This window comes from Micromys minutus (assembly GCF_963924665.1).
Source record: "Micromys minutus genome assembly, chromosome: 5".
NCBI classification, from domain to species: domain Eukaryota; kingdom Metazoa; phylum Chordata; class Mammalia; order Rodentia; family Muridae; genus Micromys; species Micromys minutus.
In genome coordinates this window covers 57,941,950-57,968,953 of record NC_137974.1, presented here as the reverse complement: position 1 = coordinate 57,968,953, position 27,004 = coordinate 57,941,950, and the positions used below count along the sequence as shown (strand labels likewise).

Genomic DNA, 27,004 nt, shown 5'->3' with positions numbered 1-27,004 from the left:
CATGTAGTCTGTACTTCCACCATCTTGTCTCCAGTCTCTTTCTCAACACCACCACCTGAGTCCCTACTAGTCCCTTCCCAGGTTCATTATTTTCAGGTTTGGGTTTTCTTCTGTGACCCATTTAGTTTAACCAGAGCCATCTGTTGTCCATTGGGTTGGAACTATCCATTGCATTCTGGTGTGGTCATCAGTGACCCTACAACATTTTAAACTCTTAAACTAAGTTAGAAATATGTGGCTGGAGTTTAACTTACACCTTCAAATTTAACAGATATGATAATCTTATATGCAGAAGCACATTTTGAGACACACAGACTGGGTTATGAGTTCATGTAAGGGATTCTTTCATACTGCTTGCACAGCAGTCATGTGCCAGGCTCTGTTGAGATTTTCCAGTTCTCATTACAACCCTGTGCTATGGAGACTGTTACCACGTTACTACTTCCAGTACAAACCAAATATATATATATATATATATATGGTTTAGCAAAGATGACTTCACATTCCTTTGCTCTCCACTCTGTTCCACTAAGTAGGAGTTAACACACTTAAAGAATGCCTGCATGCCTTGCTGGCTTCTCACTGAACTCAGGGCTCCTCCCTCCCAAGTCTGAATCCCATTTTGAAGTTCTTTAAAGTAAATTGGTAAGTTGCCTCGGTTCCTCAGCTCCAAGTTTTTGGTGCCCAATGAGCAACCACAACTAAGGGCTCAAAGCTGAATAGTGGGCGGGGCTGGTGGAGGGGCGGGACATACCTGCGGGCGCCTATAGTTGCAGCTTGGTTTAAGCTGTGTGATGAAGAACCATGAGCTGGACTTGTCCGCGTTGCCAGCAACCCGTTTATTTTGGTGAGGCTGGGACCAAAGGAGGAGTAAAGACCAGCGTGAGCCCCCGGGGGCCCCTGTATCAGTGAGTGTGTATTTGTGTGTGTGCCTGAATGCGTGCCTGCCACACCTCCAAGAGCCCAAGGCAAAAGGCACGGGGTGGGATGGAGCTTCTGGAGACAAAATTCATTGCTCCAGGGAGCAAGGCTGGCTGAGCTGGTTTTCCCAGGAGGCTGAAAGGGCAAAAGGAGGGTGTCTGGCGTGGGTTGGACTCCTTGCAGCCCGAATCCACCTTGTTCCCTACAGCTGAGAAAGTGAGCTCCTTAGGCAAGAACTGGCACCGTTTCTGCCTGAAATGTGAGCGCTGTCACAGCATCTTGTCCCCTGGCGGGCATGCAGAGGTGAGGCCTGACCAGGGGGTGACAGCCCTCTGTCACACCCCTACCCCTGTAGACCCCAATTTCAGCCTTGGAAACCTGCCAAAGGCAACCTCAGCAAACAAGCTCAAGGTGATCCACCCACTGAGCCTCATATGAGCCAGACTTTGGCAGGCTCAGTGATGCTGTTGACCCATGGTTTGAGGGAGGGGTGAGCAGCTGCTCTGTCTCCCACCTAACCTCTCAACCCCTGGACCCCAACCACAATTCTGTCACCCACCCTACCAGATCCATCAGACTAGTTACAGTGCAAATAATGTACCTGACAGCCTGTATTGAGAAGGCCTATGCATGCCTGCCCCTTTGGCCCCAAGTGACCCTTCCCTCTGCCTGTGCTTGTGCCCAGCACAACGGGAGGCCATACTGCCACAAGCCTTGCTATGGGGCTCTCTTTGGACCTAGAGGTAAGTTCCAGCCTAGAAGGGGCCAGGGGCCATGAACTCTTTCTGTGGCTAGAAACTAGTGCCTAACCTCCATTATTGGGTCCTCTCTCTGCAGGGGTCAACATTGGTGGTGTGGGCTGCTATCTCTACAACCCCCCTAATCCCCCTCCTGCCAGCAGCACTTCTCTCGGCCCCAGCAACTTTAGCCCCCCCAGGCCAAGGACTGGCCTTCCCCGGGCCAAGAAAAGTAAGTGAAGGCAGGCATTAGTTGTTTTTCTCCTTCAGACCCTTCCTCAGGCTGCAGCAAGATACTGTAACTGCTCTTGGCAGTCCCGTTGCTGGCCCTATTTCTCTGCTCTCATGTGAGCTGAGTTTAAAAGGTAAACTGGACAGATAGCATGATCACCCTCATTTTATAAGAGACGCCCAGAGAAGACAGATGGCCACTAATCAGAAGCAAGGCTGGCCTGGAAATTGGGCCCCTTCCCCAGCCGGAGCAGAGAAGGAAAGACCTAAAGTAAGGGCTCCTTAGGACAGGGCCAACTCCTCAGATTCTTCCCTAGTGCCTGTCCCTTCCTCATACTCCCACAGAGGGCAGTGACACCATGCTCCTCAACACCTGACACCGCTGCCCTGGCCAGCTTCTGTATCAGCTCGGGTTTCCTAATGATTGAGTTACTACCAGCACTGAGCCATTGAACTGCTGGGCTCCTGAGGCCCTGGGAGAATGATGAGGAAGCAGGCAGTCCCTAATGCAAATGAGTCCGGACTATGTGCAGAGCTCACGACTGCCTGGGGTGGGAGGTGGGGGTGGGGATGAGGACAGTGCCATATACAGGTAGGGCCTAGAGGGCACTGCTTAGGGCCTGGCCTGCACTGCAGCCCTATCTGGAGCCTCTTCCCATTAAAGGCCCTCCTTACTTGAAGACATTCACTGGGGAGACATCACTGTGCCCTGGATGTGGGGATCCTGTCTATTTTGGTAAGTGACGGCAGAATGCAGAGAAGAACACTGTTTAGAGCAGAGGACGGGGAGGGGATTCAAGGCAGGTAGTTTTGTCCCTGCCCTGGCCCTGGAATGGAAGAACTAGCACTGTTCTCCACCAACAGCTGAGAAGGTGATGTCTTTGGGCAGGAATTGGCACCGACCCTGCCTGAGGTGCCAACGTTGCAGGAAGACCCTGACTCCTGGGAGTCACGCGGAGGTGAGCAGGAGGGAAGGGCGGTTATGCTGGGAGGAAGGAGTCTAGACATAGGAAAAGAGGCTGAGAAGATTCTTTTTCTATGTTCCAGCATGATGGCATGCCTTACTGCCACATTCCCTGCTATGGATACCTGTTTGGCCCCAAAGGTGGGCAACCTGACCCCAGACAACTGGGCCTGAAGTGTTATGGCCTATGAGAATGTGTGGACAACTTCCCTTGTAGTCAAATATCTCAGGACCCTCCCCTCTCCCTTCAGTCCTCAACCCAACTCCCTTTCCACCAAAGGCCTTGGTGACAGGGCTTTCTCCTTCAGGTGTGAACATTGGCGAGGTGGGCTGCTATATCTATGACCCAGTGAACATAAGATCCAAGTGAGCCATTCACAGGAGTGATTAACCTAACTCAGGGTTCCCACCATCTCCTCCACGGTCGCTGGAAGCTCTGGAATTCTCTAGTCCTTTGGGGCAGAAGAAGGTGAAATCCTGGAGGCTGGGGCCTGGGCCTAGGCTCTGTGGTATACCTGAGTCTTGACTGTCTCTGCCAATTCTTTGTTTCCCACTCCTATCTGGCTCCCCCCCCCCCAAACACACACACAGACTTAGAATAGTGGTTGTCCAGGTTCCCAGTTTCTTTTCTGAGCAATGTTTCTGCTTCAAAGTGTATTCATAAAGCTCTCTGGCTTCTCTAATAAAATGCTCACTCCCATACCTTCAATTCTTGTTTGTTTTGTTTTTCTAGACAGGTTTTTTTGTGCAACCCTGACTGTCCTAGAACTAGCTTTGTTGACTGAGCTGGGCTCAAACTCACAGATCTGTATTCCTCTGCCTCCCAAGTGCTGGAATTAAAGGTACCGAAAGGTACCACTTGCTAGCTCACCTTCTTTAGGTATGAAGCCTAGACAATGATTTGAGGGGTAGGGTACAAGTCTGCTACTTCAGAGGTAGTCCTTGCAACAAGAAAATCTATCTATTGGTCCCTTGGCCCTGCAACTTGGCAGATCCTAGCCTTGCAAATATAGTTGGCACACCCACCAGCCTCATGGGTACTAGAAATAACCATAGGATTGTGCTTTACCCATCTTAGGATGGCTTTGTTCAATAGAGCATGCCAATAAGTCCTGTCTATTAGGAGGTGTCACTGTTCATTTGGGAACTGGAATCTGAGCTGAGGATTCCCCCAACCTCACTGCTGCCCCAACCCATGAGCATCTGTCTTTATTTACAGAAACCCCTGGCCATGACAGGGGTGCCCAGAATCCTCAGCAGCTCAGTGCTGTGGGAGGTTGTCCTGTTGTTGGAGACCAGATGATGAACACAGGCAGACGGTACCAGGCACAGCTCCATCCTTAGGCAGAGGAGTTTGATGTCCCAGTCACAAGAGCCTGCCTTCTGCTTCCAGTTTCTATGGGAGCTGTTGATAGTCCAACTCAGTCCCGGACCTGTGTATCTTCCTCCTGAGTACTGGACAGAACAATAAGGAAGGTGTCAGGACCACAGTCAGGGGTTAGTCCTGGAGCCCACAGGACTGGCTCAGGGCTGTCCCAGTTCCTCAAATATAAGCACACATACTCCCACGAGTAAGTCACTTGTCCAGACATACTCTTGGTGTAATAGGCATAGCTCAATGTACATATATACAGCTCTTTTTGAGCATTTGTGACTATATAAAGGTATGGATATACTTGTGTATGATTTTATATAAATTTATACCCAGAGTATTCACCCCTAAACATTCACAGGTTTGTACAGGTACCAAGTGCAGTTGTCTTCCCCTTTGCACTCTAAGTGTCAGAGGCTTAGGCATCTGAATCCACAAATACCACACACGTGCACATACCTCTTTCTTTCCACATCCTGGATGGTCTCTGGCAGCTGTACCTTCTTGGTCTCAGGCAGCAGGAGTGCACTGCAGGCAGCCAGCAGGGCTATCCCCCCATAAACAAGTTTGGGCAGCAACAGCCAGACTCCATCCAGCAAGGCCGCCAGTGGGGCCAGAGAGGCCCCTAGCCGGCCCATGAGCGCAGTGAGTCCCAATCCTGTCTGTCTGTTCAGAAAAGGATGAAGGGGCCATCCATGCATCACAAGGCTCCCCTCCTGTGCTGGGAACCCGATACTGACTTCTGGTATAGAAGATAAAATTGCCTGCGCTCTCCAAGAGTTGGACAAACAACCACGATGTATCTGGCTGTAGCTAAAGAATGGGTGGGCAGTGTGTGAATACAAGACACCTAGGTAAGGCAGGTCAGTTGCCTGGGCCCCTGACTTACCTGAGCACGGTAGGGTACAACTCGGACGTGAACAGGTAGGCTGTAGTAAAGGCAGCTTCAGAAAAAGCTTTCCCCATCACCACCAGAGCAGTGGTCCAGGGCTTGGTCTCTGGAGGGAAAAGGATTCCTCAGTGAAGGGATGGCACCAAGAGGAGGCAGAGTCCCCACAAAGGGTGGAACTGCACTGCCAGACCTGGCTTACCGGAGGATACCAGCACACTGATGCCAAAGGTCAGAGCAGCACCTAGGAGCATTCCAGCCTCTGTGAGCCGGCGTCCCATGTGACGCACAAGGAAGTAGACCACAATTTTGGAGGGCAGCTCCACAGCCCCAAACAGCAGCTGGGTCTGGTACACGTTCAGCCCCAGCCCGGACACGTCCAGAGTCAGGCCGTAGTAGGAAAAGTTCACTCCAAACCTGAACAGAGTCGCAGTGCCCCTCAAGAGCCCTCTCCTGCCCTGCCCCTTGGCTCTTCAGAGACTGCAGCCTAGGATCTTCTCCTCAGCCCCAGCCATTCATAATCCCCCAAGTACATACCAGTGGCCAAAATGCCTTTACCCCAACCTTAGCATCATCCCTATGACACAGGAGCTAACAGCAACCCCCATTCGCTTCACAAAAACAGATGTTAAGGATCAGAGTGGTGGGAGAGTTGTCCATGGTCACACGGTAAGGAAGTCACAGAGCCTGAGGTTGAGCCACACTCCTCTGCTGCCATCCACTGGACCCGAGATAGTCAGATTCCCCTCCCCACCTCCAAGATGATGTTTCTACCCTCCTCCTCTTGGCCCTCACCCTTCTCACACTCAGCCCCTCCCTCCCACACCCTCCCTCCACCTCCTCTCACCACATCACTATGCAGCACAGTGAGATGTATCTGAGCTTCGATGTCCGGAACAGGTCTAAGTATGAGGGTCTTTGCAACACTCTTTCCGAGGTGACCACTTTGGTCAGGGCCTGGTTGGGAGAGAAAGCAAGATTTCCACCTTTGAGCTTGTCTCAGGAGCCAGCGTGTTCTCTCTTCTTCTCTGTCTCCTCAGCAGTACTGGGTTGGGAATACACATGGAGGGCCAGGAGTAAAAGGACATGACCTACCAGAACCGAGCGGGGAATTCTGAAGCTTGGAGCTCTCCACTGGAGAGCTGGTCATGTATGATGGGCCCAGGAAGGAGGGGCACTCAGACACAAACTCTCCACCCACCCCTGTGTGCTCTCTCATACACGTTGACAGCCTCACCTCCTGGCTCAGACTGTCCTCATCCATGGGTCGACCATTGAGCCTGGCGCAGTTGAACAAGTACTTTTTTGCCTCCCCCACACGACCCTGGGTTAGAAGCCATCTCGCAGACTCAGGTACCCACCTAGAGGAGAAGCCAGAGGACCTTCAGCCAGAAGCCAGCCTTACAGGCCACCTCTGCCTCCTGAAGTCCCAGGCTGTCTGCTCCAGGTTCTCAGTCATGCAGCGCCCCCAGGCCTGGAAAGACATCCCTCCCCCGAGTCTCCTACTGCCTGGACCCATGCTCTCTTGTTCAGGCCCAGTTCAAAAGCTGCTTCTTCCATTGTTGCTTCGTTCAGGCCTAGACTCCCCCAGTCCTCCACGGGTCCCTTCCTTACTGAATCGGTCTTAGTCTCAAAACCTTAGCTCCCAGCACCAGCCAACACTTCTGGCAGGAGAATGCAGGATGGAGGATAGACAGACATACTGACACACAGTTTACCGTTAGGGGGTAACCAGGCCCTTTGTTCTCCTGCCTGCGGTGCCACCACCATGCTGGCTGTGTTCTATCCCTGCCTCTTGAAGGCAAACCCCAGCCTCCACTGTCTCTTCTGTGTTTCCACCAGACAAGATGAATTCACACATCGGTTCCCATCTCTGTTACTGCCTCTCTCTAGTCAGTCTCTGACTATTCACATCTGTTCTCTTGTGCTGCCTTCTTTCTATTGGTTTCTATTTTTCTGACTTCTCTTGATATCGTTTTGACTCTTGGTCCCTGTTTCTGCATCTCTTAGACCTCTCTCTCTCTCTCTCTCTCTCTCTCTCTCTCTCTCTCTCTCTGTGTGTGTGTGTGTGTGTGTGTGTGTATGTGTGTGTGTATGTGTGTGTGTGTGTGATGAATATATACATGTTTGTATATGTGCATAGGGGATCAGGTGACATCGCATGTCTAGATTAATTGCTCTCCACCTTAGATCTTTGAGACAGGGTCTCACTGAGCCCAGAACTTGCCTTTCCAGGTAGACTGTCTGGCCAGCAAGCCCAAGATCTTCCTATCTATGCCTCCCAAGAGATTATACATGCAGACCTCAGTGCCATGCTCTTACTGGGAAGCTGGCGCGGCAAGTATTTTACCAACTGAGGTACCTTCCAAGTTGTCCACAGTGTTCTTTTACTTTCTTCCCTCTTTTATTCAGGCAGGAACTTACATTCCCTGTGTAGGTGAGCAAGACCTTTTTAAAAAAGATTTATTTATCTATTATATATAAGTACACTGTACACTGTCGCTGTCTTCAGACACACCAGAAAAGGGCATCAGATCTCATTACAGATGGTTGTGAGCTACCACATGGTTGCAGGGAGTTGAACTCAGGACCTCTGGAAGAGCAGTCAATGCTCTTAACCGCTGAGCCATCTCTCCAGCCCGACCTTGAACTTCTGATCCTTACTCCTCTACCTCCTAAGTATTATGAACAGAGGTAAACACCATCACTGGCTAGTTTATTCAGTACTGAGGATAAACCCAGGGTTTCATGTATGGTAGGCAAGCACTTTACCAACTGAACTAATCCCCAGCCTGTCTCTTGGTCTTCTTGTTCTTTCTTGTTTGTTTCTATTATTTTTAGTTGTGTGTGTATGTGTGTGTTTGGATGTATGTATCTGTGTTTGGGTGTGTCTGTGTGTGTGTGTGTGTCTGCCTATATGTATGTCTCTGTGTGTTTGGATGGATGTATCTATGTTTGGGTGTGGCTGTGCCTATGTGTGTGTCTGTGTCTCTGTGTGTCTTTGAGTAAGAGTATGTGTGTGTGTGTGTGGCCCACAAAGGCTAGAAGTGTCTGAGCTCTGGGAGCTGGACTTACTGATCTGGGTCCTCAGAAGAGCAGGGCTGTCTTGCCAGCCCCTGTCTTTGAATCTTAGTCTCTAATCGCACCTTGGCTGTTTGTGTCACCCACTCCCAGGTGCTCAGCATTCTCACCAGATGCTGATGATGCCCGGGACACATGGCAGGGTGGCAGCTAGCAGAAGCCACCGCCAGCTCCGTATCAGGTACCCGACCAGTGCCAGCAGCAGCACACCTCCTGTCCAGAAGATGGTGCTGATAACCCCAGCCACAGTGCGGTGCTCCACATCCAGCCACTCCAACTCTAGACCGGGGCCCAGCAGGGACAGGGAAACAGTTAGCAGGAGCTGTGTGGGCCCATCTCACCCCGGCAGCCTCCCTCAGGCCTTGCCCATGTTTGTCTGCCTCACCCAGTGGTAACACAATGATGGTGAAACCAGCCAGGGCGGAGCCAGTGAGCGTGCGGGTGATGACAAACATGATGTAGTTGACAGAGGCTGCGGACACCAGGCCCAGCACCAGGGAGCTCACGTAGGCCGCCAGCAGAAGCGGGCGCCGGCCAAACCTGCCAAGGGCCGTGCAAGGTCAGGTCCCCATGGGGCTTCCCAGATACAGATGACGAGGCCTGTCTGTTCCCACACTGGTCCCTTATTTCACCTGTCAGACAAGTATCCATACACCACGGCTCCCACCAGCACACCAATGAAGAAGCAGGTGGATGTAATTTTGTTCAGGCCTCTCTGCTGACACACAAGATCCCACTGCAGAGACAGGCAGGGAAGGCCTTCTGTGTGGATGAACCCCACTCCAGCACCGCCCCTTCCTCTCCAGGCTCCCAGGAGACACCCCGTCCCTAGCTCTCGGCCTCAGCATCAGAGAGGGAATACTTTGCCTCTGCCTAGTCCCAAAACTCAGCTTTTCCCCACTGAGGTCTATTACCACCACCAAATGATCCTGTTACTTCTCGCTCTCTCTGGGGAGACTCCACCCACCCTTCCTCTCTGGATTAATCAGGTAAATCTCAGACCTGGGACAGAAATGAGGAAGAGAGGAGAAATGGATGCTTCTGCAGTTTCTCTATCTCTTACTACAGAGATGTCCTTCTCAGCCTCTGTTCCAACCCCCTGGAGCTGCCTTAGCCCTCGGGTGAATTATAGCAAATGAACTGAATCCAGCTTTAAATCCACAGGCTCTCTACACACAGGGAACAAAAGGTCTCAGAACACAGGAAGGTTATCCCGGGCCCACACCACCTGTAAGGAAGGTGGCACCCAACCCACTCACACGTCCCTCACCCTCTAGGCTTGGGTACCTCAGTTGCAATGGTGGAGGAGAATTCTGACCGGTCGTACTCCCAGCCCTGTGAGCAGGGCACTGTGAGAGGCTCACCCTCAGGCTCCCCAGAGCTGTACACCTCTGTCCCCAAGGTGACATTGGGGAGAGGCTGGGGAGAAGCAAAGCGGAGGCAGGAGCTAAAACTGCCGTCAATCTCCCGGGGTAGATGGGCTTCTAGCCACGAGTCCTGGTGACTGAGGTTGGTAGGAGCACCAGGCAGGGCACAATGGTGGGCAGGCACGGCGGCCATGAAGATGGGCAGGAGAAAATGCATGGGGAGCAGTATTCGGGGCAGAGCCATCAGTACCATATTCCGAAGTTGGAAGGTCCCAAAGCCGCCCACCTTGTCCAGCAGCTCTTCGAAGCCCATGCTACCCACCCACCAGGCGTCCCTCTGGAGTACCTAGGGCCGTTCAATCTGCTTGCCACGTGGACCCTTGGACTCTGGAGGTGGCAATGATTCTACTGATGAGTGGAAAGTCTGCAGCCAGAATCCAGCCCCTCAGGGGCTGGCCCAGGCCTGGGCCCTCCCCTGTCACCCACAGGCCTACAGATTCTACCTAAGGGGAAAGGCTGCCCTCCATCATGGGTCATGGTGTCTACAGCTCTGGCCTTTACACATTGGAGCTCAGAAACCAGGGAGGGGAGTCCAGGGCTGTCACAGAAGGGCAGCTGGGTGTGGAGAAAGCAGTGAGGCCTGAGCTACTTATTAGACGTTCAAGGCTGTGTAAGGGAAACATGTCCCCTGGGCAGAATGCCTGCTGTCCTGGATGGCCTTTGTCCTGTGAGGCTTTAGGTCAACGTTGTCTATTTGCAGTCACAACAGTTTGGCCCACAGCCCAGGACTTAGGATGAGGCTGGCTGCTCCTTGGGTAAGGGAGCCTCCTGACAACCCCCAAGCTTTCCTCAACCCCTCACTCGAGTCTGCAGTGGATACCCCTGGGACTGTGCTGGCCCCATCTGGGCTCTCAGGAACTTTCTTCTGAAGTCCAGTCTGCCTCTTTGAGAGCATCCCTGATGACCCCCTTGGAGTAGTGGTTTTCCAGGGTTGCCAAGAAGCACCTGGAAGAAGGATTTGTTCCTTCTGATGCCTCTGTTGCCTCTCAGTCACAGTACCAGCTAGTTTTCTATCAACGTGACACAAACTAGAGTCGATCGGGAAAATGTCTCACAATTAGCTCTAGGCAGGAAAGTCTGTAGGACATTTTCTTAATTCATGATTGATGGGGGATGGCTCAACCCCAGTCCACTGTGGGAGGAGTCACCACTGGGCTGGTACTTCTTGGTTCTATAAGAAAGCATTGAAGAGCAAGCCAGTAAGCAGCACCCCTCCATGGCCCCTGTATCAGTGCCTGCCTCCAGGTTCCTTCCCTGTTTGAGTTCCTATCCTGACTTCCTTCAGTGATGAACAGTAATGTGGAAGTATACATGAAACCCATCATTTCCTTTCCAAGTTACTTTTGGTCATGGTGTTTCATCACAGCAGTAGAAATCCAAGGCACTATATAGGGTGCCATAGCAAAAGCAGAGCAGAAGGCCACGTGTGCTAACCTCTAAGCTGATTCCCCAAAGGCCAAAGGTTCATTAGATGTTCTTTGAGAAAAGGTCTATGACACCTTTTAAAAAGTTGAAAAGTCCTGATTTAATCTATGTCCCACTTTGAATAGATAATAAAAGTAGGAATGGTGGGGACCCGCTGAGGTTCCACAGTGACCAGGCTGCAGAGCAAAGAAAGCACCAGGAACCTGGACACGCGCAGGCCTAAGCTGCTGACCTATTGTGTCTCAGTCAGCTCCTGACTGCCCCAGACACTTCCAGAGAAAGCTCAGAGGAAGGACTGTGTCTGCGGTGCTCGGTGTGTGCTGAAGGGCCCACGGTGAGGGCCAGGTCGTTAGGTGTCTGCTGACAAGCATGTGGGAGGCAGGAAAGAGGAGCTGCTGCAGGTACACATGTGTACTTATCCTAGAGCAACTGAGCATTCCACACTTACAGAGATGCCTCGGGCACAGTTTCTACCCTCTGGCAGCCCACAGGAAGGTTCAAATAGGTTGTACAAACCTGGAGTGAAGGGAGAAAAGTGGTGTGTGTGTGTGTGTGTGTGTGTGTGTGTGTGTGTGTGTGTGTGTGTGTGTGTTGAGGAGTCACAAGTAGACTGGGAAAGGTCTTGAGAGGTCTAAGAGGCTCAGTGAAGGACCAGGATTTTATCCCGAGAGATGGGAGCTAGCAGGAGGCTTTTAAACAGGAATGTGACCCTATTGTTGGGGTTCTTAGCTAGTTAGTTTTGTTTTTGTTTTTATTTTAATACAGGGTCTCATGTAGCCCAGGTTGGCCTTAAACTCACTGTGTTGCTGAGGACAATGGTGAATTTATAATCTTCTTGTCTCTACATTCCAGGTGCTGGTATTCCTGGCATGAACTGCAATGCCTCACTCAGATGCTTTATTTGGTTTGATTTATTATTATTAATTATTATTATTATTATTATTATTGCAGCATTTTATTATGTAAATAATAAGTGGACACCTCTCTCTCCTTACCTTGAATCCCAGGAAATTCCTCAAACCTAAACCTGTAGGCCTTTTGTTCAGAGAGAAATTTGGTAGTAATTTATACCCTGGCTTCATTTTCCCTGACCCCACCCCACATGGATGCTTCTTCTCTGATGTCATTGAGAACACTGGTGGCAATGATCATGGTGTTAGAGACAGATGACATTGTAAATGACAGCATAAGATACTGAGTCTGACAGCAAAGAGCTGAGTGAACTGGCTTTATAAGCGAGAGAGAGGGAGAGAGAGAGAGAGTTGTATAGGTGTGTAAGTATGTGTTTGTACATGTGTATGTGTGTATGTATAGGTATGTGTGTTGTATAGACATGTGAGTGTGTGTATATATGTGTGTGTGTGAATTTATATAAGCATGTGTGAGACTGTGTAGTTGTGTGAGTGTGTGTTTGTAGATTTGAGTGAGTGTGTGTAGGTGTATGAATGTGTGAGTATATGTAGGTGTGGATGAATGAGTATATGTATATGAATGTGTATAGGTGTGTTTTCTTGTGTGTATATGTGTATGTGGAGGCCGAAGGTCAACTTGGGAGCTGTCCACCTTGGCTTTTGAGACAGGGTCTCTCACTAGGACCTGAGACTCTCAGACTTGGCTATGCTGTCTGGTCAACAAGCCTTATGTACCTGTCTGTCTGCTTATAGTACTAGGCCTACAATATGCATGACATCTAGAGTTTCTAAAATTGTTTCAGACTTACCTTATTTAATAAGAATTTTGCCTGCACGGTTGTATAGGCACTATATGTGTGCCTTGTGACCTTGGAAACCAGAGAGGACACCAGATCCCCTGGATCTGGAGTTAGGGATGGTTGTGAGCCACCACGTGAGTGTACAGGTCCTGTGCAGGAAGAGCAGCACCATTGCAACCATTGCAGCCCTAGTCTAGCTTTTCATAGAACTCTGAGCTTCACACTCAGGTTATCATGCATGGGCAGTGTGCTGGTTTGAGTGACAGTGGGTTGTGAAACTGGGAGGATTCAGGGATGAAGACGTAACACTGGGGGCAGACTTGGAGGTTTCAAGACTGCTGCTGTTCCAGTTTCTCTCTGTGCATCCTATTGTGTATGAATCGAGATGTGAGCTCTCAGCTACTGTGTCATCTCAAGACTGCATGTCTGCTACCACGCTCATACCCATGATGCTCATGGACTCACCCCCTGAAACTGTAAGCCCCAAATAAACCTTTCTTCTATCAGCTGTCTTGGTCATGATGACTCTGTATAGAAACAGAATAGTGTCCAAGACGGTCAGTAAGCACATTACTGAGACATTTCCACAGTTATTTTGGATGTATCTAAGTGCCCCACTTTGCACCCCAACCTGGAAATCCAAACCACAGCTCAAAAGACAGCATAAAGACTTTTGTATACAACAGAACAGATGAGAAAAAAATAATGGAAAAAAAAAGAGCAAAGCAAAGACCTTGTCTCTTTAAAGCCCAGTGTTGTAGATGGCGACAGTTTGAGAGACCAGTGTGACCTGAGTAGCTTGGATGTAGATTATGGTGGGTGTCAGAGGTGGGTGGAATGGATCACAGTGTCACTTTGAGATGAGTTTAACAATACACAGTGAGGAACTGGGGGAGTGGGGGTGGGGCAAAAGATCCTAACTGGGAGGGATGGGGGTGGGGGTGGGGAGGAGCCACAAGATCCTAACTGGTGGGGTGCAGAAGATCTTAACTGGGGGAGAGAAGATCCTAACTAGGGGGGGGGCAAAGATCCAAACTGGGGGGAGACAGAAAATCCTAACTGGAGCTGCTGAAAATGGACACGGATCCGATTCCCCTCTTGTGGCTGAATTCTTAGCCTTGAATAGTCTTCTGATCACCACATGCAATGTTTGGACTGCTGAGTCACTAAAAGGACATCCTGACCTTCCTTTAGCCACAGTTGATTGGTCTGGGCTATCCTTCCTTCCTTCCTTTTTGTGAGGTAGCACTTCACTCTGTAGCCCAGGCTGCCCTTGAACCTAGGGCAATTCTCTCTCCTCAGCTGCCAAGTACTGGGGTTATAGGTGTGAGCAACTCCGCCTTCAGCCCTGGCTCTTGTTCTGGCCTTGTTCATGAGAAGCCAATGGAAAAATCTCAGCAGGCCCTGCATTAGATGATCAGAGACATCTCCATTTCTTCCCCTCCACTTGGTAGGCACTCCTGCTGGGAATGGAGAGATGGCTCAGTGACTAAGAGCACTTGCTGCTCTTGCAGAGGACCTGGGTTCAGTTCCCACTACACACAGGGTAGCTCACAAGCACCTGTAACTCCCATTCGAGGGGATCCAATGCCCTCTTCTGATCTCTACAGGAACTGCATGTACATCATTTTATTTATACATATTTATATGCAGGCATTAATATTTACATGTGTAAAAATAAATAATTCTTTTTAAACCCCTCCATACTCTTCTTTGTCGCCAAACCCCATCTAGACCCAGACTAAATGACTTTGCTTAAGCCTCTTCCTTCTCCGGGTCTCTGTCTCAGTCTTGTCTTCGACCACAGAATAGATACACAGAACAGACAACAGAAGAAGAGAAAGCATTTTTTTTTTAATTTAAAGATTTATTTATTTATTTTATTTTGTGTGAGTACATTATAGCTGTCTTCAGACACACCAGAAGAGGCATCAGATTCCATTACAGATGGTTGTGAGCCACCATGTGGGTGCTGGGAGCTGAACTCAGGACCTCTAGAAAAGCAGTCAGTGCTCTTAAACGCTGAGCCATCTCTCCAGCCTGAGAAAACATTCTTGTAAAGAGAAAGGAGATACTCCAAGAGGATGAATAAATTCTTTATTCTTTGTTCTTTCATAGTTGGTGTTTTTTAGACAGAGTTTCTCTGTACGGCTGTGACTGTCCTAAAGCTCACCTTGTAGACTAGGCTGGCCTTGATCTTACAGAGATCTGCCTGTGTCTGCCTCCTGAGCACTGGGATTTAACAGTGCTCACCACCACCGCCCAGCCATAATGAACAGATTCTTACCTGTGGACATCAGGTAATTCCTACAACTGCGCTGGACTTCAGTGAGTTTGGCGTTTCTTGGGTTCCTAAGGAAGAGTCTACAATCCCCTTAGCTGTCTTACATGGCACAGCCCATCCTTCCAGGGCCTGGGTCTGCTCCATTCTCTACTTCCCGCTTTGTTTTCCCTGGACTCTCCCTGCGACCAGTGAGCTACATTCACTCCCACATCTGTGCGCATTGCTCTCTGCTCCGTCAGGGGATGCCCGGTCCTCCTCGGCTGCCCACTCCTACCTTCCTAGATGAGGAGAGAACACACCACGTGCTTGCAGGATGAGGAGCAAGGGGGAGAAGGATCAGGTGGAGCTAGCACGCCCCAGGAAGAAGGGGTCTGTGTGGTGCGACACTATATAGTTATAAAAAGAACTCAGGGGTCGTTGTCAAGGCTGGTACAAATGGGGAGGATGGGCATTTAGTGAGTCCTCAAAATGTCAAACATGGCGTTGTGTATTAGTTCAGGCATATGTGTGGAATTCAGAGAACCACCTCAGGCCCTCACATTCCATCCTGGTGGACATGGGGTGCTCTTGTCCGACACTCTGCATGCCGGGCTAGCTGGCTGGGTGTCTGTGCAGGAGGGCTGAGCTGCACTGTGAGGGTCTAACTCAGGCTTTAGCAGCAACCATTCTACCCATCTCACAGCAGCACGAAAGCTTTTTATTTATAAAGCTTTTTTGTGTTATAGACGTTTTGCCTGCATCCACCCTGCATCACGTGAGAGTCCAGTGCCTGCAGAGGTCACAAAGGGGCCTTGGATTTTCCCCTAGAGTTGGTGTTACGGTTGGTGGTAAGCTTCTGGAAATCAAACCCGGGTCCTCTGGAAGAGCAGCCTCTTAGCTGCTGAGCCATCTCTCCATCTTGAAGAGTTTGTTTGTTCGTTCGTTTGTTTTGCTTTTGAAACAGGGTCTCTCTTTACAGACCTGGCTTTCCTGGAACGCTCCATATAGATAGACTAGGCAATCCTTGAACTCACAGAGATCTACCTGCCTCTGGCTGCCAGGTTCACCCTGCTTCCTTGAGAACTTTAAACATGAAAACTAATCATGTAGCTTTTGTTACTTTTTTTTAACCTATAAAAAGTATATTTCCGGGTTTTATACACATTAATCTCATTTTAAAACACAGAGGGCAATATCCTAAATTCAGGATTAACAAGCTAGAAACTGACTGAAGAGTTTAAGGAACAATGAAATAAATAGGCTCACGCACAGGAGGGTCCCCTTGGTACACACCTCTAACCCCAGCACCTAGGAGCAGAGGCAGGAGAATGGCTGCAAGTCTGAGCTGAGTCTGCGCTATACAGAGTTCCAGGCTAGTCCAGGTTAATCCAGGCTGGCCAGGGTTACACAGTGAGACGTTGTCTCTAAACCAACAATGCTGGGAAGAACAGCCCCATGCTAGAGCACACACAACTGTGAAGTCTAATGGCACCAGGCTGACAGTCACCGGTCCTTGTCACCGCTGCTCCAGGCATCCTCGAACGCTGGGTTCAACTGGGATTTGGTTGGAGCTTCACCGTCATCATCAGGAACTGGTTCATATGAAGCTGGTACCCAAGCAAGAATATTACAGTCCCTGCTCCCACTGTAAAGTTCCTGGAAATTGGGTTGGAACACACAGCAGTCGGCACCGCTTAAGCATGGCGCGCCGTTCTCCTGAGTAGACGGCATACGTGGTAATGGTGCTGCCGTGGGGAACAAATACAAACTCTGAGCTGCAGCCACGGGTGACAGTGGACTTCAGCCCTTTCCTACTGCCGTTACACACCTTCCCACAGTTCACCAGTGTGTTGTCCCCACTGGAGCTATTCCAGAGCCGCATTTGGTTGTCTGTGCCAATGGTGAGCAGGTGAAGTCCATCACTTGGAAAACATAAGCCATTAACTTTCCCATTGTGAGCAGTGTTTGCTGATTCAACAGCTTGTGACTTTTTCCCATTATGCTGGTCAAGAGGAAGCAAGCATCCTGATGCTCTCCTCACATCCCATAATTTTACTCTCCTGTCAGCACTTGCTGTTGCCAGGATACAGTCATAGTGCGGTGACCAGGAAACTGCCAATGTTTCCCGTCTGTGACCCTGTAGAATGTGGGAACAGGATCCAGACTTTAAGTCACAAAGTTGTACCTTGGGTCCTCTAGTTCCAACTGCTACCAGACAGTGCTTGGTGGCTGCTGGGGACATGTGGTGACTGTAAACTGTTTCCTCAAAAGTAAACACATCTACAGCCTGCAATGTATCCCATACTTTCAGAGTTTCATCAAATGAACTAGATGTGAACATACCAGTGCGTGAGTCTCCACACTGTATTTGCGAACGTCGGGATGGCTTCATCTTCCTTCAACAGGCTCAATGTCCAGACTGTTGACTCCACTACCGTTCCCTCAACATCCCTGTCTTTGTTTAACTCCAGGCCCAGGACCCTCCGTGTAGACTGCGCTCTACGCAAGCGAAGAGGGTCCTCCAACCCCGACTGTCAAGTGGACAAAAAGCTCAACATCTGGGTTCCATACACCAGCTTGAGGCCTGGATGCTGCCATGATCTAGCTTTTGTTTTTTAAGCGACACTTCTGATAAGGGGTCTTTCTCAATCCTCCTAGTCTGACGTACGTGTGCCAACTCACATATCGCACAGAAAATGAAAGTTTATTCCCAACCACTTGTTTGAGAACATGCTGTACTTGTTCCCGTGAGTCTGAAAAGGTTTGGTGCCTAACGTGGCCTCAGGACGTACAGCCTGGTAATGGCCCAGTTAATTGAAGAAACAGGAGGAGAGAAACCAGCCTGGTAACGCGTACTCACAACCCAGCACTCAGTGCCAAGCTCAGACTCACCAAACTCACTTGTTGAAGTCCAGCTCAGTTGTAGATAAGAATGTGTGCGTCATGACTGGGTTGTGGTGGTGAGCACCGTTAAATTCCAGCTCTTAGGAGGCAGAGGAACGGGTTGAGGGAATAATTTATGGAGTGGATGCTGACGTAATCAGCTGGTAATCAACACATTTCCTCATTTAATCTCAATAATGCACAATTTAAAAATAGAATAAAATGCCACTTTTCACGTGTCCATTTGTTCTGGGAATTCTAGATTGGCATGTACAAGAGAGAGGGGGTCACAGCCATGATACTTACCACAGCAGGAGCTGGGACAGTGAGCAGAGGTGTGATGCCCACTGGTTAAGTAGATAAAAGTGTCTGTGTGCTGCCACAGTATGTAGTCATAAAAAGAACACAGGGGTCATTGTCAATGCAGGAACAAATGGGAAAAAAATGGACATTTGGTGATTTCTCAAAAGGGTAAACATGGCGTTTTCTAATGACACAGTAATTGAACACATACACATTCATACACACACACACATATACACATTCATAATATACATACATACATACATGCACACACATACACACATTCATAATACACACACACACATTCATAATATACATACACACATACATGCACACACATACACATGCACAAATGCACATACATACACATATCATATATTCATACACACATACATATACATTTACACACACACAAAGAGAGAAGTAATGAAAGACACTGAAAAACTTGCACATAGTAGTATTTGTAGTAATCAATTTTTTTTGGTCATTTTATGGGTGGATAAGTGAATTGCTTGTGTCCAAACAGTAGAATATTGTTTGCTTATTATAAAGGGAAAGAAACTGTGCTAATCAAAGGGGTGCAAAGCCATCCTATATATGTATATAAAATGTGTATAAAATGTCTAAAGTAGGCAGTTGGGGTTTTGTTGCTGGTTTGAGATAGTTTCTTGTACTCAGTCCAGCCTGGGTCTCACAGTCTGGGAAAATTCCCAATCCTCCTGCCTCTACCCACTGAGTGCTGGATTGCAGGCTTGTGCCAACATACCCAGTTTATGCAGTGTCAGGATTCAAACCCATAGCCTTCAGTTACAACTGTACCCAGAGTCCCATTCCCAGAGCCCCAGATAGGTGAATCTACTCATGGGAAATAGATTAGCGATGGCCTAAGGCTGTGTATGGGGTTAAGTGCCAAAGACTCGGATGGTAAGTAGTGGGCTAGGGTGTCTCTGTGGGTGATCGGGGTCTTCTACAACTGATTGTGGAGACGGTGCCATCGCACTAAACTGCGTAATTTGAGTTGGAAGTTACATAAATTATACAATAATTGTGTAAATTATAGAACAACGGAATATGGAGGAAAGGCCGGGAAGAAGGCTCAGACGGTACAGCGCTTGCCGCGGCATGACCACCTGAGGTCATACATTCTCGGGACCCATGTGGTAGGACAGAATTGGCTTCTGGACATTGTTGTGAGTGACATCTGTTTATATACCGAATGACTAATGTTTAATATGGACAGTTTTGAGATGGAGAGGAGCTGGAGTCTGCTCGGGAGGCACGCACTTCCCTGGCATGCACGAGACTCTGGATTGGATCCCCACACTCAGGATGGGGTGCACCTGTACATCAGTGCACACTGTTGGGAATAAAACGTTTCTAAGCTGACAGTGGTGGCGCACATCTTTAGTCCTAGAACTAGGGAGGCAGGGGCAGGGGGATCTCTGTGAGTTCCAGCCCAGCCTGGTCTACAAAGAGAGTTTCAAGACAAGCCAGGATTGTGACACAGAGAAATCCTGTCTTGGAAAACTAAAAAAAAAAAAAAGCCATATGTTTGAACAGTAGGTATAATATGCTCCTCTTTTATTTATAAGAAATATATATGGACAGAGAGAGAGAGGCATCATTATAAACATAAAAAAGGTCTGTGATGGTGCATACCAAGCCATCCACATGTCCTCTCCCGATGGTCGGAGTCATGCACAGGGGGGCTTCTTTTATTTGATATGCTTTTAGCATTTATTACAAGTATGTCCTGCTCTGGACATGTTAAACAGGGATGGAAGGGATGGTACACTGGGCTCTCCAGGAGCCCCCCCCAACCCACTGGCCTTCAAGTTAGAGGGAAGGGGTCCCAGGAGGCTGAGGTTCTAGATTTCCAAGGGCAGCACCCCCAGGAAGGGATGGGCTTCCCACCCCAGGTGTGGCCCAGAGCCAGGCCTGGGGGAGAAACTGTTTTTGTGTCCTCTAAGTGAAAAGATTCACTTCTGGTTTACGATTCAAAATACAAAGGGTACTTCCTGTCCCTCTCCAAGGCAGCCCACTTCCATCCAGCCCACCCCTGTGGACCACAGACACTCAGCATCCACCTGCCTCGCTGTTCCCCTCACACATGGCTTCTTAGTTGTGGAGACTGGCCCATAAGAACACAAAAGGGCCACTTCCTCCATCTTGAGTGTCACAGCACCCTACGGTGGAGTCCTTGTCATAGGTACAGATCGTGCTTTGCTGACCAGCCGCGACCAGCCCCAACCAATGACAGTTAAGATTGCTCTTGAGCCATTTCTTTTTCTGGTCCACAATCTCTAACCAGAACCATTGACATCACAGAAGATAGAGAGATGAAATACTTTTTTTTTTAAAGGAAGGAAAGTAATTCCATGCATAGTCCATATATTATAAATAGGGGTCAAGAGCAGTGCCTCATAATCAATACCTCCATCTAACTGAGCATAGCGGTACACTCCTGTTATCCCAACACTTGGGAGTTTGAGGCAGGAAGATGGCACATTTCTGGCCAGCCTGGGCTACCTGGAAAGACCTTGTCTCAAATTTGTTTCTTTCCACTGAAAACACATTTAAGTGAAATTAGTGACTAAAAACAGCTTCCATGACTTCTCTTTTTCTTTTCTTTCTTTCTTTCTTTCTTTCTTTCTTTTTTTTTTTTTTTTTTTTTTTTTTTTGAGATGGTCTCACATTTAGCCTAGGCTGGTCTTGAACTTACTGTGTAGTCCAGGCTGGCCTTGAGCTCTCCAAAATCTCTCTGCTTTAGGTCCTCTGGCTGCTAGGATAACAAGCACGAGGCCAACAAGCCTAGCTTTCCCTTCGGGCCTTGATACCAAATGACCACAGACCCGTCCGAGGAACGTGGACCCATCTAAGGAAGACACTCGCTGCTTTCAGAACTTCGTGTGTTTCAGACTCCTAGACAAGGCTCTGGCACTTCACGGGTGTATCTATAGGATAACCTGTACAAGTGCAGAGGCCGTGCCGCAGGACGGCGGTCAGGATGGGCTTTCTATGGCCTTGCCTGTGCGCTGCTACACTTTTCCATTCTCCAGAAACACTTGGTTCTGCCTGCTTCCTTCAGGGAAAGAACGGCTGGCTGGCTTCTTTCCTCTCTCAGTGCAGAGCCAAACAGAGACTACAGCCCTCAGTACAAGCTTTGCTAGGACGGAAAACCTGTTCTGCAAGGTTGAAAGACCTATATCAGACCTGAACTTCCTTTTTTCCTCCTCTGTGGAAAAAAAATGTCTCTGCCCACTTGACACCTCTCCGGCCCACACCCACCCTCAGGGGCTGGGTTTTTGTCCTGCCTTCCCTAAAGGGAAAAAGAGTCCAGGCCAACTGAAAGGTTCACGGGCTTTTTAATGGTGTGATGGCTACTTCCCTTCTGAGACCCGATCTAGTTGTGACAGCGACTTGCAGAGTGTTGGTGTCAGGGGAGTGGGCAGGCACAGGGTGGGCAGAGGCCATGCAGTGACTGGGAGGGGGTGGGCAAGGGCTGTTACATTCTGTATGGCGTGTAAACATTCTTCTGTTGCTTCCCAGGGAGGGGGAGGGCAACTCCCTGTCCCCCAACACCTGCCCATGGGGCTCAGAAGACTGAGCAAGCCAGGCCCCTGGGGAGGAGCTGAGAATCCAGAGAGCCACGTGCCTGGGACAGGGCCCTTCTCCTGCACCCTCTGGGGAGGGAAGGCGCATTAAGGTGAGCATTCCCCACATCTGAGCCAGTGACACAGGCAGTCAGGATGGGGGAACCTAAGAAACGGTGGTAGTGTGCCACTCTCGAGACAGGAGGGAAAGGAACCTGAAGGGCCTAGTGCCAGGGACAGATGATCCTCAAGGAAAGGACAGTAGCTAGGGCATGGGGCATCAGGAGATGTGATTTCCTCTGCCCTGGTTCCTTCCTGGGGGAGGAACCACTTAGCCCCCTCACTCCCCGGCACTGCTGGTCCTCTGTTCCTCCTTCCTCCCAGCCTGATAACATTACCGACTCAGCCTGAGGTCAGTTGGAGCCCTATGTAGGTCTGGAATCCCAAGGGTAGACTGGCCTTTGCGTGTGATCTGTACCAGCTTGAGCACTGGCTGCAATTGGGGATGGAGTGAGCCCAGGGCTTTCCTAGCCCCCTCCTCCAATTGCCAAACATGGGTGTTGTTGGTCCTACGGCAGAAGTGAGACTGAGGGGGGGGAGGGCACCTACATTCACAGTTCAGGTGGTGGCAAGGGGCAGACCCAGGGCCTGGGCACTGGGGTCATGGCCTGGTCCCCACCTGGCATGAGCTGATTGTCATTCATAAAAGCTCTGGGTGGGAAGAAGTGGGCCCTCTGCCCTTCGCTGGACTAGGGGGCAATTAGAATGCCTTGGGATGACAAAAATAACTGTCTCCAGAGAGGTTTCCTGAGTGTTCTGGGAGCTTCTGCGTCAGCGTGGGATAGACCTCAAAGACTATCCACCCTGGTGTCCTCCCCTAGCTGGTTTGCAGAGCTGCTTTCTTGGCATGGAAGCAGCTGCCCAGACCTGCTGACCCTGCACTAGGAGTTCAGCTGGCGTGAGTTGCCCCCAGCCAGTTACCACGGGTGTAGATGTGGCCAGGCCAGTGGCATGCTGAGGCCTTCCTTTACCAGAATGCCTTGGTTTGCCCTCTGTGGCTCAGGGAAGGACACAGGGGCCAGAACAAGGAATGGAGGCTGTGAATACTTTCTAGGGGGTCTGCAGGGAGTTCCTGTCCCAGACAGGAGGGGTTGCCTGTCCCATCTGCAGCCAGGATCCTGTTTGCTCCAGATGTTAGCAGCTAGGGCTCCCGATGAAGTGGGCGAGCTGTGCAGAAGCCAAAATGCAGGAGGAGGCCCCACGTCAGGTACAGAGCAGCTCAGCTGTGTGGGCTGGCTCAGAGCAAGAAGGGCCCCGAGTGAACTGGGTGGGGTGGGGGTGGGGTCTACCTCATCCCACCTCCTCTGCCCACTCAGGAAGATGAAGCCTGAGCCAGTCTGTTCCTACAACAGAGATGTCGGGAAGAAAGATGAGAGCCAGAGCAGAGTCGCCAAGCCCCCAAATGACCAACACACTAAAGGTGATAACCAGTCACTCTCACCCTGTGTGGAACTGGAGAGAGGAGAGTTAGCTGAAACTGCAGTACGCAGGATTGAGGTTAGACAGCAGGAAGAAATTCCTGATGGTAAGGGGTCCTGAGTACTAGACCAGAGGACCAGAGAAGTGAGTAACCCTTTAAGCCCCATTCCGAATTCCCTCTGGGAAACACTTGCCCAGAAGGGCAGGTGCTCCCTTCCACAGACTCCATTCATTCCTACTGAGGAAAGGGATATCTGCTCCCCAGAGACACCCTGTGCCTTTCATAGCACAAAGACTATGGGGATATCTGCTCCCTATAGTCACCCTGTGACCTTAGCAAGGCCGGAGGTGTCTCCTTGAGTCTCAATAGACCAATGACCCCTGGTCCCACTTCCCCATCCCAGTTTGGCCTTCTGTGGTCACCATGGCTCCGAGGAGACTGGGCGGGCCAGAGCTTGCGCACTTGTGGAATTTGAGGCTGTTTCTCCTGTTGGGTAGGTTTGGGGGATGACTACAAGAAGATGGGGATGAAGAGGACAAGGTGGGTCGCAGGATGTGTAAGCAGGTGTATTGGGGGACTAGAGATCAGCCAAGACCTGGTGGGTGAAGGGGACAGGCTCCAGAGAGGAGTCTTCGGAGGCGATAAGTGGCTGAGCCTTCCCGGGGCAGAGGATCTGTTGTGAGCCTGTCCCTGCTAGAGGGGCGGCAGAAGGGAGGCAGGACGCAGAGACAGACAGATGCACCCTCCTGGGTCAGTGGGCTGGCTAGGCTGCTGGGCACATGTGCTCACGTGCGTCCTGGTGGGTGCAGGCAGGGAAGCTGGGGCCGCGGTGGCGCGCCGGCGCGTAAGGCTGTGCTGGAAGCTGCTCCAGTGTGGCCAGCTGCAGGTGGGGACCGGGATGAGGGTAGGGGGTGCCGCAGAGAGCTGCGGGCGGGTGTCATTATCTGGTCCCGGACCGACCCTCTGAAACCGCCGCCCGGCCTTTGGTTGCTGCGCGCTGAGTCTGCAGTTGTTTCCCCCTGGGTCCTTTCTTGGGAGCCCCCGGGGAGGCCTCCGGCTGAGATCTGGCTTGGAGGGCCCCCCGGGACTGAGGGACGCCAGGCCGGGCTTGATGCGAGGGGGAGGAGCTCTCTTTGCGGGACAGGGACTGGCTCCGCGGGGACCCGCTGGGGTGGCGCGAGGTGGAGGTGGGGAGGCCAGGACTGCGGGGTGCTGCGGGCTTGGAGACTTGGGCACGACCTGGGCCAGGGCCCCGGCTCGCGGACAGTTTGGAGCGAAGGTCAGCAGCAGTGGCCAACCCTGAGGGCTTCTGCAGCTGGTTCCTGTGGAGGGGCAGAGGGTAAGAGAAAAGTAACTGGGGAGGCAGGGGGTGCGGTGGTGGGGGGAGACGATGGGAGGGACGTTTTCAGAATGCCTTTGAGCCCCTAGATATCTGCATTCTTGGAGCTTCTAAGATGGAAGAGGCCAGGCGCAGAGGGGTAAACAGAGGCCTGATATTCCATCCTGTATTGCAGGCCTTTTGACAGGAGGAGTCTGCTTACAGATTTTCTTTAAGGGTCATATACCATCTTTAAAATTCCTATGGGTTTCACATTCTGATCTAGAGTGTACTTCTGTTAATATTAATAAAAAATATTATTTCATACCAGTTACTGGATGCTTTACCTTTCGGCTTCAAATGTCACATGACATAGCAACAGTTTTCCCTGGGGCCTACCTCACTGTATCCCCTCTAACCACGCTGTTCTTGTTCCCTTGAGCCCAGCGACTGAGCTGGCACTTGAACCACAAGTGACATAGTGCCCCGCTGGGCGATGACAGACCCGAGAGGTATCTGAGGGTGTCATAGCCCCTAAATTGGCTCTGAAAAGTCCCTGGAGGCCCCGTGGTCACTCTGCCCACAACCAATGCTGGTAAGGGTCTCTCACCTGCTGGTGATGGCCGAGTTGGTGGCTGAGGCCGCACCATGGGGTCTGCCAGGAAGCTGCTGGCCTTCTGCAGGCATGGTCACACTGATGGGTCGGGGTATCCGGCTCCGGGTGGTCGCTGCGCGCCCACCCTTCCTAGGCAAGGCTGCTGTGGGCTCTGAGGCAGGCGTGTCCTCCTCAGAGCCGGTGCCTGAGAGTGTCTCAGAGGCCTGGCGCTGCTCCTCACTAGAGGAGGATGAGGCTCCTGAGGCCAGCCGCAGCAACAGCCGACCCTGCCTCTTCTCCATCAGCAGGCGTACCAGGTCCTGCTGCGGCCGACCTCTCTTGCTCCACCGCTCTTTGGCCGACAGTGAGCCTGAAGGTTCTGAGCCTGTATCCTCTTCAGACAACAAGATAGGAATACGGCTCCTGGGGCGAGACCCTGGCATAGCATGGCGGCTGGGGGAGACGGTGGTCCCTTTCTTGGTTATTGGCTCTTGTGTGGATGCTGGAGCTGGTCCATCAGCAAGGGCTGGGCCATTGGGTAAAGAGTCTGTGACTACTTCTGAGGGTGTTTCCCCAGGGGGGCCAGACAGAGCACAACTTTCCGTCTCAGTCCCATCCAGGCCTGCCAAAGCCATGCCATTCTCCAGAGGCGCTGGGGCCCCCTCCTCTGCGATGACCCCCTCGGAGAGCATCTCCAGGCCCAGCTCACCCCCAGTGCTCAGCTCCTCTGGCCTGGAGGCCTGCCCTCCGGAAGACATGACGTTGAGATGGGACTTCTCCGCAATGTGAACAAAGGTCCTTTCGACTTTGGTGAAGGGTGATGTCACTGCTGTGACCCCAGCCCCAGGGGCCACCAGCCCAACCCCAATCCCTGCTCCAGGTCCTGAGGGCTTGGATTCAGACTTGAGGATGGAGGACAGGGTGCCTGGCTCTGATACATCTAGCTGGCTTCCAGTAGGCTGAGGCCGCTCATGCTGAGGTGTGAGCGCAGCCAAGGTGCCCAGATCAGGGTCAGGGGCCAGTTCGGCAGTGACTGGTGACTTCTTCATGTCACCAGGGGAGACGAGCACCAGCGTTTTAGAGCCCTCTTCAGGCTCCAGGTCCCCATCAGCCATGGAGGCCCGGCCCCTGGCCTCTTTCTGGTCATCAGCCAGCAGTGTGGACGGGGCACCCTCCTGACTCCGTTCACTCCCCTCACTGCTGGAGCCACTTCGAGGCCCCAGCACTTCCCCAAGGACCCCTGCCTCCTCCTCCTCTTCCTCCTCTTCTTCCTCGTCATCTTCTTCCTCTTCTTCCTCTTCCTCCTCTTCCTCTTCCTCCTCATCTTCCTCTTCTCCCTCTTTCCCATTGGCCTGAGGCTGAAAGGGAGCCAATGGGACCTGTGGAGTGGTGAGCAGCATGTGGGAGAAGCCCACCCTCCGGACCCTGTTGAGCAGCCGGGCCCGTTCTCGGTAATCAGAGAGGTCTCTCTTGAAGTCCTGGTAGGGCAAGCCTAGAGGTACAGCTCGTGGAAGGCCATTCACCTCAAACGGGGGCGCCACAGAGAACACCTGTAGGGGCACACACAGGGACCCGCTGAGGTCACCCACCTTCCTGGACCCCTGGAGGCCTCACCTGCACCCTAAGCTAGGAGACTCCCACCTCCCCCAGGGTGTCTGTCAGAAGGTAAACCATAGGTCTGTTGTGTGCTGTCATGTCCTCCACAGGTCCTAGAATGAGCTCTCGTAGCTACTAAGGCTCAGGGAACCCCTGAGGTCCTAGGGACAGACCTAGGCCCTAGGCTCTGCTCTTTCCTCCCCCTCTTGCTCTGG

At 51.1% G+C, this 27,004-nt stretch overlaps 3 protein-coding genes and 1 pseudogene across 4 annotated transcripts in view; 1 reads left to right on the top strand and 3 right to left on the bottom strand.

Moving 5' to 3' along the window:
* The first annotated feature begins 775 nt into the window (after positions 1-775).
* CRIP3 (cysteine rich protein 3) lies at positions 776-3,549 on the top strand. Its single transcript, XM_080916887.1, has 8 exons — positions 776-847; positions 1,130-1,224; positions 1,607-1,664; positions 1,759-1,890; positions 2,554-2,625; positions 2,754-2,848; positions 2,937-2,994; positions 3,162-3,549. Exons 1-8 carry the CDS (start codon positions 805-807, stop codon positions 3,221-3,223), a joined length of 615 nt encoding a protein of 204 aa, XP_080773013.1. The 5' UTR covers positions 776-804; the 3' UTR covers positions 3,224-3,549.
* Positions 3,550-4,249: 700 nt separating this feature from the next.
* SLC22A7 (solute carrier family 22 member 7) lies at positions 4,250-9,875 on the bottom strand (the record flags this gene model as incomplete). The annotated part of the gene is made up of 10 exons (XM_080917449.1): positions 4,250-4,301; positions 4,685-4,891; positions 5,115-5,223; positions 5,317-5,531; positions 5,962-6,071; positions 6,352-6,475; positions 8,306-8,474; positions 8,581-8,735; positions 8,828-8,931; positions 9,483-9,875. 10 exons carry the CDS (start codon positions 9,873-9,875, stop codon positions 4,250-4,252), a joined length of 1,638 nt encoding a protein of 545 aa, XP_080773575.1.
* Positions 9,876-16,524: 6,649 nt separating this feature from the next.
* Positions 16,525-17,413, bottom strand: LOC308421152 (DNA excision repair protein ERCC-8-like; annotated as a pseudogene). The gene has a single exon. The product of its transcript is annotated as a DNA excision repair protein ERCC-8-like (transcript).
* Positions 17,414-24,220: 6,807 nt separating this feature from the next.
* Positions 24,221-27,004, bottom strand: part of TTBK1 (tau tubulin kinase 1) — a gene marked incomplete at its 3' end in the record, with an annotated part of 39,664 nt that continues 36,880 nt past the window's right edge. The window contains exons 14-15 of the mRNA XM_080916736.1: positions 25,209-26,743; positions 24,221-24,602 (exon numbers count right to left, since the gene is read on the bottom strand). Of these exons, the coding sequence (XP_080772862.1) occupies positions 24,221-24,602; positions 25,209-26,743 (1,917 nt within the window). The remainder of the gene's footprint in view (positions 24,603-25,208; positions 26,744-27,004) is intronic.